General features: G+C 42.7%; 1 protein-coding gene across 2 annotated transcripts in view; it reads right to left on the bottom strand.

Moving 5' to 3' along the window:
• Positions 1–20,737, bottom strand: part of sh3pxd2b (SH3 and PX domains 2B) — a 336,589-nt gene that overhangs the window by 251,865 nt on the left and 63,987 nt on the right. For both annotated transcript variants that reach the window (XM_068043410.1, XM_068043411.1), the window contains exon 3: positions 2,778–2,853. In XM_068043410.1, the coding sequence (XP_067899511.1) occupies positions 2,778–2,853 (76 nt within the window). The remainder of the gene's footprint in view (positions 1–2,777; positions 2,854–20,737) is intronic.

Below are 20,737 nucleotides of genomic sequence, written 5' to 3'. Positions count from 1 at the left end.
GATGTACCTACCGCACATAGACTGCAGCGGTTCAAGAAGGCAGCTCACTACCGCCTTCTCAAGGGCAATTAGGGATGGGCAATAAATGCTGGCCTAGCCAGCGACGCCCACATCCCATGAATGAATAAAAAAAATTAAGCTTTATTTTTGCTTTTGCTGTAAGCCTTTCTTTTGACAAGGTACCACCATTGTTACTGGGAAATTTACAATGCACATGCATGGATATTGAAACTTTAAGCAGCTAAACTTTGGGTAAACTAGAATTCTGTAATAATGGTGCCCCTCTTAGGAAGCTGCACATTTGAATCGAGGTCAGAACTAAACCCTTGGGACAGATTTTTAGCTGTAGCTAGAGATCTAACAAAGCTCTTCTTTTCAACTTCCAGAGCAGTGGTGCTGCGGATCCTGCAAAGTCTCAAACTTTGATGGGCACAGAAAGTGAGAGAAAATTGAGAGTACAATTGAGATTGTGTGGAGATACAAATGGGACAAAGTGTTAGGGAGGTAGAAAGAGTTTGAAAGCTGAACTTACAAATAAGGTACTTCACGGTATAAATAATTCTGTGCCTTTCTCCATTTGAGCGTCATCACACTCCTAGTTCTAAACAAGACTAGGCAGAAACAACAAGGTCAAAGCATCAATCAATTCCAGTCCTATTACACCACACACTCTGTCAAGTATGCCACAGATCTCAAGCTTCTTGCATGGACATGTGATCACATGACTAGAATTCCTAACACATACATTGTATCAAACATCATACCAGGCTCAGAAGCTTACTACATGATCGCTGAACTGCTGACTGCATTTCACAATCATAATTACATTTCGCAGAACCAGCAGGGAAATTTCATCTGTGGTCATAAAACAACTGTTGAATCGAAAAAATAAAACCTCCTCACCCATATGCTATTTTTGCTACCAGTAATCATGACTTTGTAATCAACTCAGCAAACAGCCATTACAGGGGAAGTGCTTTCTGTTAGATTATTGCTCAATCCTGAAAGTAAAATACATGTACACTTATCAAACATTACTCTTTTGGCTTTGACAGAAAGTTACTACTTAGAGACTATTTTGTGAACCTATAAGGTCGACAGGAAGGATAGGGAATCTAGTAGAGGGGGAGGAGTAGCATTAGTGTTTAAGGATGAAATTATTTCTATGATGAGAGATGATATAACAAGAGGTAAGCAGACAGTAGAGACTCTTCAGATAGAATTAATAAAAAATGTCTTAAGACTCTAGTGGGAGTTTTGTATCGGCCCCAGGTAGCAGTAACAAAGTATAAATGCATAGATTAGAGAAGCATGTAGTAAAGGCAGTGATTTAAATTGGGAATTTTAACTTAAGTATAGAGTTGGATAAGCGGACAAGCTCATTTCAGAAAGGTAGCAAATTTCTTGAGTGTGTTCAGAATAGTTTTCTGGAACAATGGCCAGAATTTTACGCCACCCTAATGAGCCAAATGGTAGTGCGGGAGTGGCGTAAAATGGAGCGGGAGGCTCTGGGAAGCTTTCATAACTACCACAAGGGACACTGCTTGTGGTGGTTGGAGGCCAATCATCTCAGGCCCAGTATATCGCTGCAGGAGTTCCTCAAGGCAGTGTCCTAGGTCCAACCATCTTCAGTACTTCCCCAATGATCATCCCTCCCCCATAAGGTCAGAAGTCGGGATGTTTGCTGATGAGTGTACAGTGTTCAGTTCCATTCACAAGGCCTTAAATATTGAAGACTCTGTGCCTGTATGGAACAAGACCTGGACAACATTCTGGCTTGGACTCATAAGTGGCAAGTAACATTTACACCACACAAATGCCAGGCAATGACTATCGTCACCAAGAGAAAGTCTAACCACCTCCCCTTGACATTCAACGGCATTACGGTTGTCACCAGCAACATCCTGGGAGTCACCAGTGATCAGAAACTTAACTAAACCAGCTACGTAAACACGGTGGCTATAACAGTAGGCCAGAAGCTAGGGATTTTACGGCAGTGACTCGGTTCTTGACTCCCTAAAGCCTATTCACCATCTACAAGGCAAAAGTCAGGAGTGTGACAGAATACTTTCCACTTGCCGGGTTGGGTGTGGCTCCAACAACACTCAAGAAGCTAGACACCATCCAGAACAAAGCAGCCCACTTGATAGGCACCCCATCCACCAGCTTCAACATTCACTCCTTCCACCACCAGAGCATAGTGGCAGCAGTGTGTATCATCTACAAAATGCACTGCAGCAACTCACCAAGGTTCTCTTGACAGAACCTTCCAAACCCGCGACCTTTACCACCTACAAGAATAACAGTAGCAGGTACATGGGAACACAAGTGCCTGCAATTTCCACTCCAAGTCACATACCATCCTGACGTGGAAATATATCGCTGCTCCTTCATTGTCGCTGGGTCAAAATACTAGAACTCCCTCTCTAACAGCATTGGGGGAGTACTTCACCAAACACACTGCAGTGGTTCAAGAAGGCAGCTCACCACTACAGTCTCAAGGGCAATTGGGATAGGCAATAAATGTTGGCCTTGCCAGCGCACCCACCACTAACCGCCCCCCCGCCCCCAACCCCATCCCATGAATGAATAAAAAACTGTCAACATCTAATGCCACAAAGTAATTTTTCGAACATTTTACAACTTAAATCCATTGTGCCCCCATTTCATTATGACTTTTGCAGACAAACAATCTGCCACTTTAGCCTTTAGGGCCTAAACATGTGGACCTTTTGGGGATGAGTAGGAAAGAAAACCAACAGTATGCGTTACTGTACCTGGCAGGAAAGGAATATAGCGCTGCTTGGGGTCTTTCTGGCCTCCTTCCACTGGGAATGTATCCAACAGCTGCATCTGAGAGACGCAATGAGTAGAATTAGAGAAAACACTTTCAAATACAGTCAAATCTCAAAATATTTTCAACAAATGGGAAATCTATTTACCTAAAATATATCAAGACTGGAAGCTTTCCATGAGCACCACATGAATTAGCTTGAAACACAACATGAGTGGATGTGCTATTTAACTAATTTACTTTGTCGTCACTAGTACTTTCTATGAATATAGCTATAATATCATTTTTCTTACTATCTACAGCATTAATATATTGCACATTGCTTCATCAATCCATACTTCCATTCATTATTCAGACAAAATATTGGATACAGAATTGTTTCAATATGAGATTTTTATTGATTTTTTTTTTAAACAAAGCATGGAGAAGCAAATATTTGGTGATACACAGAAATACATAGAAGTTTTGTCACATAAAATACTGCTCCACATCAGGATTAAATTGAAGAAAGATTGCAGAAACATTTCATTCAGAAGCAGAGGAGACAACTAAGAAAGAAAAATCAATTATGTCAAAGAAAGGAACATGAAAGGTGCAATCTTAATTTCCACTGCCCAGCGAAAACTGGGCCAAATGGGAGTTAAAATAAAGTGGTTTTATTTGGTACTCAGTCCCTGCCCCACAACTGGTTTAACCCTGCATGTTTTTGCCAGAAACTGAGGTGCCCACCTGACTCAGGCAGGAGTCTCATTAACACATGCTAATCAGAGGCCTGTGACATAAAATGGATCCCGATGGCATTTTAACAGTGCACTGAGCGAGCTGTCTGCCATGTGTGGTCTGCTCAGTAAAATCTGTCAGGAACAAAGCAGTGGCATTAAAAGGTAAGTTTTAAACATCTTTCTGGGACTTTCAAGAACAGGACTGCTCCCCTGGGCCTCACCTGAAAGTCTGGCACTCTGCTGCCTCAGACTCTGTCGAATCCCTACTCCTTATGGAGTGCCAATGGTTGGCCTCAGGGCTTCCGATCTTCAACTGACAGTTGGCCAGCTGCCTGCCAAATGGATGTAAATGAGGCCATCCAACTAATATTGGCTGGGCCTGCTAGAGACTCCTGGGTGGTTGGCCGTGATTCCACTGGCTTTTGGCCAGCAGTTAAAATCCCTCCTGAAGTGTTGAAAAAAAAAAGACATATAAAGAAAATGGGAGAGACTGAAGAAAGGAAGAAACAAAATAAAATCTCGAAAGATAAAAGAACAAAAAACTGAAAGGCGAAACAACTAACTGGTGGCATTCAAAGCCGTTCACTTCTGGCCGTGCTGAGATTATTCATTAAGGCCCTTTTTTTTTTAACTCCTTAATCCCCAGCATAATGACTTTCTATAAATGAAGTTACATGCAGCTCAAATAAAATTACAGAATTTCATTTCAACGGGGAAATTCTACCAGGTTTAGTGAGTATAAGAAATTAGGAGAGATTAAAATTTGCCCACTAGCAACTTACACTCTTCGCATCACACTTAACCCTTCTGCTTTTGATGATTTGCTTCAAAAAGTATCCTGAAATCTGACAAAAGCTATAGCCCAGCTAAGCAGTTTGCAGATAAAACGAAAAGAAGATCTGGGTTTATAAAAATTGTGGTGCAACTCCTAAAAATGGGGTTGGATGCCAGATTGTTCAGCCAGTTTTGCGCGTTTGCCACAAAGGACTAACAAAAGTTGTCTTCATTTGTGGAAAAACAATCCCATGATTGTTCATGGCAGTTCCAAAATATGCTACTTTATCCTTTAAGATTTAAATGAATCATTAGAACTGAATGCTACTTTTTTTAACATTATAACTAATAATCTCCACAGAAACAAGAGGATATTTGTATGGGTCTGCTATTCTGTTGCATGACCACACAGTAAATGGGTCTACTTCCAAAAAGCCTGCAGCAACAAAATAACAAGAGGCCAATAATGAAAAACCCATTCCAAATAAAATAAGAGAATCTGCTTAAAGTACTGCTGGTGTTTCTAATTAGCAGATGCATGGACACATGTTCAGTGTTGACTGACAATTCAGAGCAGTGTTCGACAGCTGATGTCTGGCTCAAAGCGAAGGCTTTCATATTTTTACTCTCTAGACACATATTTGATTATCTACCAAAGATTTGGAACATCACACAAACACTGCCTCACAAACTGGCAAGCGTAATTACATACATAATCTTCAACAATGATATGCAACAGCCTTATTGGCAGAAAATAAATCTGGTTAATTTTGCATCTGTTTGCTGTTGTAAATATTGCAAATGTAAAGATTCTGCTAAAAATAAAACCCAACCTTTTGGTGAGTTTCATTTATTCTGATTTAACTTCTTTAAGTGCAGCATTCCCACAAGTTCAGAAACAGATGGCCTCAAGATCAAGCCCCATGTTCAAGTGGTTTCAATGAACCCAGTTTGTCTACTGCTTGTCAGTCAAAATATATGGAAACTGGGAAATGTTTTCAAGAACTCGCAGTGTTGGTGCATATGGAGTTGTTCATTTTCACATTACAAGTTCCTCTTTAAAATACTGCTGAAGTTGACATGCAAGATAGTGCTATTTTTCCTTCCTGATGTATGAATAGTATATGAAATAAGTCTGACCATCAGGACTGCTTTTGAGAATCAGTCACAAAGAACTAATTAATAAATCAATTGATCTAATTCATTTAAACATTCTATTGGTGTTTTTGCTGATTTCCTTTTTTATTTTATAAATAACTTTTACTTACAAGAAGTTACCAAGCCAGACAGTACAGAAAAATAAAATTAAACACTGACTGGTGAAATAATGCCATTACTGTTGCACCTATTTGGATGACCATTTCTACTGATATTAATTCAGCTTGTTTAAGCCATCAGGTTTACAACCTCCCCGCTCAAACCCCAGGGGTGCTATCACTCAATCAACCTACTAGCACACTAAGATCATTTATCAACATAATTTTTTTTTTAACAATTTGAATAAGGAATTGGTGACAAGACTCCCTTTGAAAGTTCGCAAAAGACACATGCAAAAATTACTAACGTCCTAAGACCAACCTAAAGGTTTTAGCTTTATGTAAAACCAAAATGGTAGCTCTAAAGACAAATGTACTAAATGATATGCGACTGGGCTGTACAGAATAGAAAAGTCTAGGTTCAGTCCCTGTTCGGTATTGAGTTAGCTTTCTCAGTTTGGACAGCAGAAGGGCTGTTATATTTGACTTCAGTGCCTTCATCAAGGCACTTAATATCTTTAATCCACTAATCGCTAATGAATCATGCCTTACTGCATAACTAGTATAAGCTGCCCACAAATGAGTAGAGATATCTGTGCAACATACACATTTTAAAACATACTACATGAACTACCCTCATACATGTTGGTGAGTTTTTTTTAAATGGCAGAGCAAATTATACACCAGTATGACTCATCGTAACTCACACAACTTTCTACTGAAATGCCTCGCTAACCTGATTGGATTCTTTGAGGAAGTGACCAAAGTACTGGATGGTGGCAGTCTCTCACACATTGTTTACTTTGGTTTAAAGAAAGCCGACAGTAAGGTGTCGCATGAAAGGCTATTGGGTGATGTAGTATAAGGGACTGAAAGGGTTAATCTTGAGAGTGTAAAGAATACCTCCTACCATGATGATGTAAGAGATCATGTGAGAGAGACTTGAAGCTGGATGCAGCGTGGCTTTGGAGGAGTCACTCAGACTAGTGTGAAGATGTACATAGTTATACAATAACAAATATTAATGTTCTAACTACTCTAGACTACAGAATCATTTTAAGCTAAACTAACAAAGGTGGCAGGAAACCAAACAAACATATAGCAAGTGAGATTGGATCATATGCCTTTAAGTGATCAGCTAATACACTAGATGGGAAATAGGTAGAGTGACAATTTCAATAGAAGGAGATCTGCACGAGGCCAAGTCTTAAGTGGACTCTGCAGAGTTGAATGTTGGGATCATTGCTGTTCTTCATTTCAACAAATTATATGGATGATGACATTAATGGAACTATTCACAAGTTTGCATTGCCACAAAAATGTGCACAGGAGTTGGGAATGTATGCAAATAAACAAGATGTGGGTCAATTTAGACAAAAGAGTGGTATAGGCCGATGTATGACATGCCCTTTGATGTGAATAACTGCAGTTTTTCATATTGGGTTCTGTGAAAGTATAGACATGTGTATACAATGCAGAGGCATTCACTGAAAGTTATAGAGCAGGAACCAGTTCTGGGCCCTGAAGAAATTGACAAGCTTTCAGGTAGAGCTCAGGCCCTTTTTAAAAGGGGTGGTTGTAATATTATGGTCCTAATTATTTCCTCATGCTTCAGAGGTTCCAGCTAGGGGCTGTCATTCACCACAATAACCCCCATTGTGGCAAGCACCTGTGATGCACCCATACCACCTGAGTAAAGCAGAAAAATGAACCTCTCAACTCCAGATAATCGAGTGGCGTTGACGACAGAGGCTCTCAGCAGCAGATTCCAGTACTTATAATGGAATCAAAGGCTCAAGTTTTGGGGTAGCTCGGAATACTGATGCTCATAAGTTTCTGTAGTCTGTTGAAGTTTCTTGGACTAATTTAGAGGGCCAGACTGGAATTTCCCAGACCTACTCATGAATTAGTTGTGTTCCTCATTTTTGTCTCTCCCAGAAAGGGGTGGTCATTGGAATGTGTGACTGCATCATGTCTGGTTTGGACGACCTTGTTGCACCAGATGGTATTTTCTGCCCCTTCTTTCTGTAGATTCGTATACGGGCAGCTATTTATGATGGGGTAGAACTCAGTGATGTCATTGATTCTCTAGCCAGTGGAAAAACCCCTGGAAAGGACGGCATTACCCCTGAAATATACAAGAGTGCCAAGCCTGCTATACTCTCAGCACTCCATGAACTGCTGTGCCTGTGCCGGGACGAGGGAGCAGTAGCACAGGACATGCGCAATGCCAATATCCTCACCCTCTATAAGAACAAGGGTGACCGCAGTGACTGCAACAACTACCGTGGAATCTCCCTGCTCAGCATAGTGGGGAAAGTCTTCGCTCGAGTAGTTTTAAACAGATTTCAGATGCTGGCTGAGCGTGTCTACCCTGAGGCACAGTGAGGCTTTTGAGCAGAAAGATCCACCATTGACATGCTGTTCTTCCTTCACCAGCTACAGGAGAAATGCCGTGAACAACAGGTGCCCCTCTATGTTGCTTTCATAGATCTCACCAAAGCCTTTGACCTCATCAGCAGACGTGGTCTCTTCAGACTACTAGCAAAGATCAGATGTCCACCAAAGCTACTAAGTATCATCACCTCATTCCATGACAATATGAAAGGCACAATTCAGCATAGCGGTGCCTCTTCAGACCCCTTTCCTATTCTGAGTGGCGTGAAACAGGGCTGTGTTCTCGCACCTACACTGTTTGGGATCTTCTTCTCACTGCTGCTCTCACATGCATTCAAGTCTTCAGAAGAAGGAATTTTCCTCCACACAAGATCAGATGGCAGGTTGTTCAACCTTGCCCGTCTTAAAGCGAAGACCAAAGTATGGAAAGTCCTCATCAGGGAACTCCTCTTTGTTGACGATGCTGCATTAACATCCCACACAGAAGAGTGTCTGCAGAGACTCATCGACAGGATTGCGGCTGCCTGCAATAAATTTAGCCGAACCATCAACCTCAAGAAAACGAACATCATGGGGAAGGACGTCAGAAATGCTCCATCCATCAATATCGGCAACCACGCTCTGGAAGTGGTTCAAGTGTTCACCTACCTAGGCTCAACTATCACCAGTAACCTGACTCTCGATGCAGAAATCAAGTGCATGGGAAAGGCTTCCACTGCTATGTCGAGACTGGCCAAGAGGGTGTGGGAAAATGGCGCACTGACACGGAACACAAAAGTCCACGTGTTTCAAGCCTGTGTCCTCAGTACCTAGCTCTATGGCAGTGAGGCCTGGACAACGCATGTCAGCCAATAGCGATGTCTCAACTCATTCCATCTTTGCTGCCTCCGGAGAATCCTTGGCATCAGGTGGCAGGACCGTATCTCCAACACAGAAGTCCTCGAGGCAGCCAACATCCCCAGCATATACACACTACTGAGCCAGCGGCGCTTGAGATGGCTTGGCCACGTGAGCCAAATGGAAGATGGCAGGACCCCCAAGGACGCATTGTACAGCGAGCTTGTCACTGGTATCAGACCCACCGGCCGTCCATGTCTCCGCTTTAAAGACGTCTGCAAATGTGACATGAAGTCCTGTGACATTGACCACAAATCGTGGGAGTCAGTTGCCAGTGATCGCCAGAGCTGGTGGACAGCCACAAAGACGGGGCTAAAGGCTGGCGAGTCGAAGAGTCTTAGCAGTTGGCAGGAAAAAAGACAAAAGTGCAAGGAGAGAGCCAACTGTGTAACAGCCCCGACAACCAATTTTATCTGCAGCGCCTGTGGAAGAGTCTGTCACTCTAGAACTGGCCTTTACAGCCACTTCAGGCGCTGCTCCACAAACCACTGACCACCTCTAGGACCTCTAGGCGCTTACCCATTGTCTCACGAGACAAAGGGGCCAAAGAAGTATACATAAATGTAAATTTTGCATGAGGTGTCATGGTACATGTCAATACGTCTCTAACTCATTCTGTCATTTTCCAGACATTATGGGCTGGATTTTACCCCGATGGTGGGGGTCTCGGCAACGGGCTGGAAGGCAGGAGGGGTGACCCCACCTCAGACATGTTTCAGACCCCTGGCCAAATTCCACAGTGGGCAGCCAATTAACTGTCTGCCTTTGTGGACGCCATCCCTGTAAGGGACAAACTCCTGTCTCCAGAGCTGCTGGCCAGTTGAGGGTCAGAAGCTCAGCAGAAGCCAGCAGCGCCACTGGGGGCACTGACCACTGCCGGTACTGCAGGAGGTCTCGTAGGAACCAACATAGAGACCACCCCGGGATCCAGGCAAGTGGGGTCGGGACTGCCAGAGCCAGGCAGGCAGTCTCCAGCAAGATGGTAGGTGTGGAATTGATGAGGGCAGGGGGTTTCTTGCCGTGGGAGTAGCCATTGCCGCTGGGGGGGCCCTCTGTGGGCCATGGATTGCCCCCAGAGGAGAGACACACCCCCCAAGCACACTAGGAGCTGGTGATGTCTCAATGTGGCGGCAGGCCCCGCCGACGTTAGTTAAATGACCTTAATTGCCACTTCAGTGGCTCAATTCCTTTGTTCTTTAGGAAGGAAATTTGCTGTCCTTAACTGGTCTGGCCTACATGTGACTCCAGACCAACAGCAATGTGGTTGACTCGTAAATGTCCTCTGAAATGGCCTAGCAAGCCACTCAGTTGTATCTAACTGCTACGAAGTCAATAAGGAATGAAAGCAGACGGACCACCTGGCATTGATCGAGGCACCGGAAACGATAACGGCAAACCCAGCCCTGTCGACCCTGCAAAGTCCTCCTTACTAACATCTGGGGTCTTGTGCCAAAGTTGGGAGAGCTGTCCCACAGACTAATCAAGCAACAGCCTGATATAGTCATCTTCAATGAATCATACCTGACAGACAATGTCCCAACACCATCCCCGGGTATGTCCTGTCCCACTGGCAGGACAGACCCAGCAGAGGTGGTGACACAGTGGTATATAGTCGGGAGGGAATTACCCTGGGAGTCCTCAACATTGACTCCAGACACCACGAAGTCTCATGGCATCAGGCCAAACATAGGCAAGGAAACCTCCTGTTGATTACCACCTACCGCACCCCTTCAGCTGATGAATCACTACTCCTCCATGTTGAACAGATGTGGAGGAGGCACTGAGGGTGGCAAGGACACAGAATGTTCTCTGGATGGGGAACTTCAATGTCCATCACCAAGAGTGGCACCACTACTGACCGAGCTGGCCGAGTCCTAAAGGACATAGCTGCAAGAGTGTGTCTGCGACAGGTGGTGAGGGACCCAGCAAGAGGGAAAAATATGCTTGATCTCGTCCTCACCAATCTGCATGCCGCAGATGCATCTGTCCATGACAGTGTTGGTAGGAGTGACCACCGCACAGTCCTTGTGAAAACAAAGTCCTGTCTTCACTTTGAGGATACCCTCGATCGTGTTGTGTAGCACTACCACCGTGCCAAATGGGACAGATTTTGAACTGATCTAGCAATGCAAAACTGGGCATCCATGAGGTGCTGTGGGCCATCAGCAGCAGCAGAATTGTACTCAACCACAATCTGTAACATCATGGCCTGGGATATCCTGCACTCCACCATTACCATCAAGCCGAGAGACCAACCCTGGTTCAATGAAGAGTGCAGGAGGGCATGTCAGGAGCAGCACCGGGCATATATCAAAATGAGGTATCAACCTGGTGAAGCTACAACCTAGGACTACTTGTGTGCCAAACAGCATAAGCAGCATGCGATAGACAGGGCTAAGGGATCCCAGATCCAATGGATCAGATCGAAGCTCTGCAGTCCTGCCACATCCAGTCGTGAATGGTGGTGGACAATTAAACAACTAACTGGAGGAGGTGGCTCCACAAATATCCCCATCCTCAATGATGGGGGAGCCCAGCACATCAGTGCAAAAGATAAGGCTGAAGCATTTGCAACAATCTTCAGCCAGAAGTGCCAAGTTAATGATCCATCTCAGCCTCGTCTTGAAGTCCCCAGCATCACAGATGCCAGTCTTCAGCCAACCTGATTCATTTCGCGTGATATCAAGAAATGACTGAAGGCACTGGATACTGCAAAAGCTATGGGCCCTGACAACATTCTGGCAATAGTACTGAAGACCTGTGCTTCAGAACTTGCCAAGCCCCTAGCCAAGCTGTTTCAGTACAGCTACAACACTGGCATCTACCCGGCAATGTGGAAAATTGCCCAGGTATGTCCTGTACACAAAAAGCAGGACAAGTCCAACCCGACAAATTACCCCCCCATCAGTCTACTCTCAATCATCAGTAAAGTGATGGAAGGTGTCGTCGACAGTGCTATCAAGCAGCACTTGCCCTTCAAGTCACACACCATCCTGACTTGGAACTATATTGCCGTTCCTTTACTGTCGCTGGGTCAAAATCCTGGAACTCCCTTCCTACAGCACTGTTGGTGTACCTACCCCACCTGGACTGCAGCAGTTCAAGAAGGCAGCTCACCACCACCTTCTCAAGGGCAATTAGGGATGGGCAATAAATGCTGTACTGCCAGCTATGCCCACATCCCAGGAACGCATATAAAAAATTGGCCTTGGGTGCAAGGACCGTCCTCCACGGCAAAATGGCATATGCGCAGCACAACGTGGGCACTCGGCCCAAAACCACTCCATGTCATTTTGTGTGCCCTCCAACTCCGTTCCCATCTCCAAGGGCAGGATAAAATACAGTATTATGTGCCTGTTCACCACTGCTAGATACTAAAAAGCAACAATCCCAAGTCTTTGGCGATGTGCTCATATGGTAAAAAGGTCAGTTCACAGAAGTTCTTAGCATTGGAAGTAGAACTTTAGGCTTAGCAAACATGTGTGATAGTGTCAATTCAATAAAGAGATTTTAGTTATAAAGCTCTCTCACTGAAACACTTTGTCTTCTGAATAATACCTTTAACAAAGCATTATACTCACACCAATAAAATATGTCATAACTGAAATGCATGGCAAAGCAAATCAATGTAATCATCATAGATAAAAATGGGTATTCATTGGTTATATTGTAACTGGTTCTTCCATTCATACAGCAATATGGTGACTCTCCATCTAATTTAATTGAGAAGCTTTGTGTCTTTGATTTAAGTCAGAATCTGGGATGTGTAATGCTGTGTACACGGTCACAGTTCATAAGAAATGTGCATTTGCAATTATTATTTGTTTCATCTGTACCAGCTAATATTAGCAAAGCAAAAGTACTAGAGAAATTAATGGGACTAAAAGCCAACAAATAAAAGAAATAAGATAGTAGCTGGGGGAGAGAGATTAGGAGAAATTGGCAAGAATGAAGAGACAGAACAATGAATATGATAAGGAGCATTGTCAACAGAAATACAAAATAGATCCTACAATGTGCTGGAAGGATGGAGTTTGGTATTTACTGGGCTGGAAAGCAGATTTCTGTAGAACCAGCTGCTTTGGCAGCTTGGGAATCTTACTGCTGCTCAGTAGGCCTGTTTAATATATGAAAATTCTTACAAAGCGGGAAGTTTGAGAGGAATTACATAGGATTACATTTACATTGCTTTTTAAGATAAGACTGGCGTACAATTTCAGATCACACTTTTAAAACTGCTGCTGCCACACTATAATCAGAAGTGAACTTCAACTAAGTCTTGGACCAAGAAGCTCAATGAAACGGCTACTGCACCAAACAGAATGGCTGCTTAGCCTTTCTGGAAAAATCAGAAATGAACATCTGTGCAAATCATTCCTGTACCATTACTGATATCAGTTTGCTCTTTGGTCAAGTTTATCAATCAGCCATTGGCTGCATACCAGTTAAAATATGAACCAGAAAAATAATCCTGTTCGAGAGTTAAACCCATAGTGAATACAATCTGTAAGCTTAATCATATACCTAGAATGTAGAACTCAAGCAGTCAATATAATGTGAGAGATATATATTTCTTGAGAAAATTAGCAAGAATTTAAACTAGCAAGTTAAATGACTAAACTAGTAAGATATATAAAAGCAGATTGTAAGATCTTTTACAAGTACCTAAACAGGAAGAGTGTAATAGAAGTAAACGTGGCTCCTTTAGAAGCTGATGTGGGAGAAATTATAATGGGGAATAAGAAAATGGCAGAGATGTTAAACAATTATTTTGTATTTGTCTTCACAGTTGAAGACACAAAAACATACCAGAAATAGTAGGGAACTAAGGGTCAAATGAGAGTAGGGAACTTAAAGTCATTAATATGAGCAAAGAAAAAGTACTGGAGAAATTAATGGGACTCCGGGACCTGATGACCAACACCTATGGTTCTAAAAGAGGTGGCTGTAGAGATAGTGGATGCATTTATTGACATCTTCCAAAAATCCCTTGATTTCAGTGAATTACAGGGCATTGGAAGGTAGCAACTATATCACCGCCATTCAAAAGAGAGAGAAAACAGGGAACTACAGGCCATTTAGCCTGGCATCAGTCATCAGGAAATTGCTGGAGTCCATTATTAAGGAAGTGGTAACAGGCCACTTAGAAAATCATAATATGATTAGGTAGAGTCAACATTGTTTTATGAAAGGAAAATCATGCTTGACAAATCTATTAGAGTTTTTGAGGATGTAACTAGCAGGGTGGAATAAAGTGGAATCCGTAGATGTAGTATATTTGGATTTTCAAAAGGCATTTGATAAGGTACAATATGAAAGGTTGTTACACAAGGTAAGGGCTCATAGAGATGGGGCTAATAGAATAGCATGGGTAGAGAATTGGGTGTCCTTGTACACAAAATACAAAAGTTAATATGCAGATACAGCAAACAATTAGGAATGCAAATGGTATGCTAGCCTTTGCAAGGAGAATGGAGTACAACAGTAGGAAGTATTACTGCAATTGTATAGGATTTTGGTGAGACATCACCTGGAGTACTGTGTACAGTTTTGGTCTCCATACCTAAGAAAGGATATATTTACCATAAAGGCAGTGCAGCAAAGGTTCACTAGATTGATTCTGGGATGAGAGGTTTATTCTATGAGGAGAGATTGAGTAGAGTGGGACGATAGAACTGTTTTGAACTGTTTTGTAACGTATTTTTGCAAATTTTTATGAATAAAATATATTTTTGGAAAAAGAAACCTCCATAGTTAGATGAATGAGAAGTGATCTCATTGGAACATATAAGATTCTGAGAGGGTTTGAGGGGGCAGATATGGAGAGGCTATTGTCCCTCGGCTGGAGAGTCTAGAACTAGAAGGCACAGTGTCAGGATAAGGGGTTAGCCATTTGGGAAAGAGATGAGGAGAAATTTCTTCACTCAGAGGGTTGTTAATACAAATTGTAAGTAGCTGAGGCCCAGCATCGATCCTTGTGGCACCCCACTAGTCACAACCAGCCAATTTGAAAATGGCCCGTTTATTCTTACTCTATTTTCTAAATCTTTAGAATTTTCTTTCCCAGAGGGCTGTAGATGCTCTGTCGTTGCAGAATCACAGAATCGTTACAGTGCAGAAGGAGACCATTCAGCCCATCGTGTCTGCACTGGCTCTCTGAAAGAGCAATTCCCTCAGTTCCATTCTCCTGCCTTCTCCCCATAACCATGCACGTTCTTCCTTTTCATATAACTGTCTAATTTCCTTTTGCATGTGTGACGAAAACCACACATGCCAAAATAAGACATATTAATTTCATCATACAGAACATTATTTTTGAACTGTTACTGTACTTGAAATAACTTGTTTAAAAAGGCCACAACATTGGCTGAAAACATGGCTGCATATTTGCATTCTAAAAGACAGTTGCCTGGAGAAGACAATGGGAGTGCCTCCCTGAATCAATTAGCCAGATGGATATTGAATGTCATTGAGCCAGCATTCTGCACCCCTTCCCCACCAACACATTCCCCTCCCCCCCCACCGCCCCCACTGAATGTCTGCTAAGCTTGAAGAAATCCACAAAATCTCGCAGGAAAGATCGTTCTAAATAAGGAGTTAGTCACATGACTAACCTGCTGGCCAACATGGAGTTGTTCGAATTGTGCCAGACAGAAAGGTAGAGACTGCAATTTGAATAGCAAAGAGAAGGAAGGTCTCTCCCTGTCTCTCTCGCTCTCACACACGCAGAGTTCCAGAGACCCATGGAAGTAACTCAAGACAGAAGACCATCGAAACAAGTTTGAAAGTGTGCACAGGGCCCCAATGAGAACTGCAAGACTTAACTGCAATCAAAGACTTTACATCAAACCCAAAGCCAGTAACTGAACTCCAGCTATTACTTCAAACCTTTTCCCTTCTTTCTCCTCCTCTGTCTCTATTTGCGTGTGTGTTTATCGCGTATGCATGCTAGTCTGGTCGCATCATGTATTCTAGTAGTTTTAGATGAATTAGAGTTTTAAGGTTAATAAACTTACACTTTTCTTGTTTAAATCTGAAAAAACCTGTTTGGTTGATTTCTTTGCCATTACAATTTGAGAGCAGTGAGCAAGGGACTCACTGAGAGGGAAGCTAAAACACAGTGTTTTAAAAATTAAACTCTGTTACGGCCAAACCAGGAAAAGGCTGACTGAACCCCTAGACCCCTTTCTCACCAGGTTATAACAGAATGCTTTAATTGAACCTGCCTCCACCACATTCTCAGACAATGCATCCAGACTTTAACCATTCAATGTGTGAAAAAGTTTCTCCTCATGTCACTTTTGCTCCTCTTACCAAATACTTTAAATCTGTGCCTTCTCTTTCTTGATCCTTTCACAAGTTTCTCTCTATCTACTCTGTCCAGACCCTTCATGATTTTAAATACCTCTATCAAATCACCTCTCAGCCTTCTCTTCTCCAAGGAAAACAGTCCTAACTTCTCCAATCTATCTTCATAACTGAAATTCCTCATCCCTGGAACCATTCTTGTGAATCTTTTCTGTACTCTCTCCAATGCCCTCACGTCTTTCCTAAAGTGGCGCCCAGAAATGGACGCAATACTCAGCTGAGGCCGAACTAGTGAATTATACAAGTTCAACATAACTTCCTTACTCATGTACTCTATGCCCCTATTAATAAAGCCCAGGATACTGTTTGCTTTATTGACCACTCTCTCAACCTGTCCTGCCACCTTCAATGACCTATGCACATGTACACCTAGGTCCCTCTGCTCTTGCACCCACTTTAGAATTGTACCCTTTATTCTAAATTGTCTCTCCAGGCTCTTCCGACCAAAATGAATCACTTCACATTTCTCTGCATTGAACCTCATCTGCCACCTTTCTGCCCTTTCAACCAACTTGTCCATGCCCTTTTGAAGTTCTACACTATACTTCTCACAGTTCACAATGCTTCCAAGATACGTATCATCTGCAAACTTTGAAATTGTGCCCTGTACATCAAGGTCTAGGTCATTAATATATATCAGGAAAAGCAAGGGCCCCAACACTGATCCCTGGGGAACTCCACTACAAACCTTCCTCCAGCCCCAAAAAAATCCTTTAACTACTACTCTTTGTTTCCTGTCACTCAGCCAATTTTGTATCCATGTTGTTATTCCATGAGCTACATGTTTGCTCACAAGTCTGTTGTGTGGCACTGTATCAAATGCCTTTTGAAAGTCCATGTACACCACATTAACAGCATTGTCCTCATCAACCCTCTCTGTTACCTCTTCAAAATCTCCAGCAAGTTAGTTAAACATGATTTTCCCTCAAGAAATTCATGCTGGCTTTCCTTAGTTAACTCGCATTTGTCCACGTGACTATTGATTTTGTCCCGAATTATTTTTTCTAGAAGTTTTCCCACCATTGAAACTGACTGGCCTGTAGTTGCTGGGCTTATCTTTACATACTTTTTTGAACAAAGGTGTAACGTTTGCAATTCTCCAGTCCTCTGGCACCACCCCCGAGTCTGAAACAGACTGCAAAATTATGGCCAGTGCCTCTGTGATTTTCACCCTCACTTCCCTCAGTATCCTTGGATGTATCTCATCTGGTCCTGGTGCTTTATCCAGTTATAAGTACAGACAGCCTATCTACTACTTCCTCTTTATCAATTTTAGACCCTTCTAGTGTCTGACTTATCTACTCTTTCAACATTGCCTGAGTTGCATCTTCTTCCTTGGTAAAGACAGATGAAAAGTATTCATTTAATATTTCAGCTATGCCCTCTACCTCCATATGCAAAATCCCCTTTCTGGTCCCTAATTGGCCCCACTCCTCCTTTTACCACCCTTTTACTATTTATATGCCTATAGAAAACTTTAGGATTTCCTTTAATGCTCGCTGCCAGTCTCGTGTCATGCTCTCTCTTTGCTTCTCTTATTTGCTTTCTCACTTCCCCTCTGGACCTTCTATATTCAGCCTGGTTTTCAATAGTATTTTCCATGTGGCATCTGTCATAAGCACACTTTTTTTTCTTTATCTTAATCTCTACCGCTTTTGTCATCCAGCGAGCTCTGGATTTGTTTGTCCTACTTTTCTCCTTCCAGGGAAGATACCTTGACTGTGCCCGAACTATGTCTTCTTTGAAGGTAGCCTATTGTTCATCTACTGGTTTTCCTGCCAGCTTTTCACTCCAATTTATTTGCCGTAGCTCCATTCTTACCCCATTGAAATTGGCCTTTCCCAGTTAATTATTCTTACCCTGGATTGCTCTTTGTCCTTTTCCATAGTCAGCCTAAACCTTATGATACAATGATCACTATCACTTAAATGCTCTCCGACTGATATTTGATCCACTTGGCCCAGCTTATTCCTAAGGACCAGGTCTAGCAGTGCCTCCTATCTCATTGGACTAGCAACATACTGTTGTAGAAAAATTTCTTGAACACACTCTAGGAACTCTTGCCCCTCACTGCCCTTTACACTACTGTTACCCCAGTCTATGTTTGGAAAATTAAAGTCCCCCTTATAACTACCCTATAATTTTTGCATCTCTATAAGGTCCTTGCAAATTTGTTCCTCCAAGTCCTTCCCACTAGCTGGTGGCCTATTCTTCTTTTGGGCCTCCTTATCTCGAGAGACAATGGATACGCGCCTGGAGGTGGTCAGTGGTTTGTGAAGCAGCGCCTGGAGTGGCTATAAAGGCCAATTCTGGAGTGACAGGCTCTTCCACAGGTGCTGCAGAGAAATTTGTTTGTTGGGGCTGTTGCACAGTTGGCTCTCCCCTTGCGCCTCTGTCTTTTTTCCTGCCAACTACTAAGTCTCTTCGACTCGCCACAATTTAGCCCTGTCTTTATGGCTGCCCGCCAGCTCTGGCGAATGCTGGCAACTGACTCCCACGACTTGTGATCAATGTCACACGATTTCATGTCGCGTTTGCAGACGTCTTTATAACGGAGACATGGACGGCCGGTGGGTCTGATACCAGTGGCGAGCTCGCTGTACAATGTGTCTTTGGGGATCCTGCCATCTTCCATGCGGCTCACATGGCCAAGCCATCTCAAGCGCCGCTGACTCAGTAGTGTGTATGAGCTGGGGATGTTGGCCGCCTCGAGGACTACTGTGTTGGAGATGCGGTCCTGCCACGTGATGCCAAGGATTCTCCGGAGGCAGCGAAGATGGAATGAATTGAGACGTCGCTCTTGACTGACGTACATTGTCCAGGCCTCGCTGCCATAGAGCTAGGTACTGAGGACACAGGCTTGATACACTCGGACTTTTGTGTTCCGTGTCAGTGTGCCATTTTCCCACACTCTCTTGGCCAGTCTCGACATAGCAGTGGAAGCCTTTCCCATACGCTTGTTGATTTCTGCATCGAGAGACAGGTGATAGTTGAGCCTAGGTAGGTGAACTCTTGAACCACTTCCAGAGCGTGGTCGCCGATATTGATGGATGGAGCATTTCTGACGTCCTGTCCCATGATGCTCATTTTCTTGAGGCTGATGGTTAGACAGAATCGTCAGCAGTCACACTTAAGTATATTATGGTGGGGGAACACTGCTTAGCATCACTAACGCATAGTAATCCTTTCAGTTTAAGATAAAAAATCCTTTGTAATTTAGATGGAGAACCACATCCCCAAAGCCACATGTCTATTCAGAAAAACATAATTTTTCCTTTTGAGAGATTGAACTAAACAGTTGTCATGGCTGCAGCACAGTATCACACTTTACACCATGAACACATTCGGAAAAAATACAATTTTTTCCTTTAATTGCTTTTTGTCCCGCTGCCTCATTGCTTGCTATACATCTCATTTTTTTTTGAGAAAAGAACAGAAATTAACATAGGACTCAGGTACCTTACTTAGGTAAATAAAAGCAAAATACTGCAGATGCTGGAAATCTGAAATAAAAACAAGAAATGCAGGAAATACTCAGCAGGTCTGTCAGCATCTGTGGAGAGAGAAGCAGAGTTAATGTTTCAGGTCACTGACCCTTCATCAGAACCTTACTTAGGTAGCTTGTCTCAGGCAATGTACTCCATTTCCCATTGGGTTACTCTATGTTACTGTATAGTCGCTTAATTATAAAGAACCTAAAACTTATGAAACACAAAATATTATACTTTCCTCACTTCAATGATATCAGGTACTCAAACAGGCTTTAATAAATGTCATCATGCTGACATCAATCCATATCAGCAACTGTATTAATATTCACTCTGTAGATTAAAGATGAACAGAATGACAAATACATTGCCAAGGGAGTGTGAGCACACGACATGAAATCAATTTACATGAAATTAATTTACAAGGAAACAGAATATTTCTTATTTTGTAAGGTGGTAAGAAGCCAGGAGTGGAAGTGGGACAAAGCAGTAAGAGTACAAAAAGTAACATTACCTTCCTGTACTTTCGGGAGTAAATCACTGCCTATTCTCTGTCCAATCCCAAGGTCTTATCAAAACAATAATTATCGGTAATTACACTAAAAGCTTTTTTTATTCTTCACCTGAAGTTTAAAGGCAGAAGATTGTAGTACTGTTCTATGGGTAACAATGAACATTTTTATTGAACAAATTTGAACGTTCAGCTTTTCTAACTTGTTCAATGATTGTTTAATACTTGTTCAACAATAGGGATCACCAAACTGAGTTTAGTCCTGACCTCATCAAATGGCCAGACACAGAAAACATTTTCTAGCAGAGGTTATCAGGATTAAAATGATTACCAATTTTTCCTCAAACTGAAGATGCTCAGGTCGGGTTTAGCAACTCTCCATGCTACCCTGCCAGGGATCCAATCTCGGATCTTCCTCGATGGTAGGTGTCAAGTGCTGGTGGAAGTCACTGAAAGGTAAGTGATTCATTACCTACTGTCTGGAAAAAAAGTCTTTACTGGATTCTTAATAAAATGGCATAACATTTTGT

Source organism: Heterodontus francisci, chromosome 12, assembly GCF_036365525.1.
Source record: "Heterodontus francisci isolate sHetFra1 chromosome 12, sHetFra1.hap1, whole genome shotgun sequence".
NCBI lineage: Eukaryota > Metazoa > Chordata > Chondrichthyes > Heterodontiformes > Heterodontidae > Heterodontus > Heterodontus francisci.
Note: the sequence above shows the minus strand (reverse complement) of the source record. Positions and strands in the feature narration are given on the sequence as shown.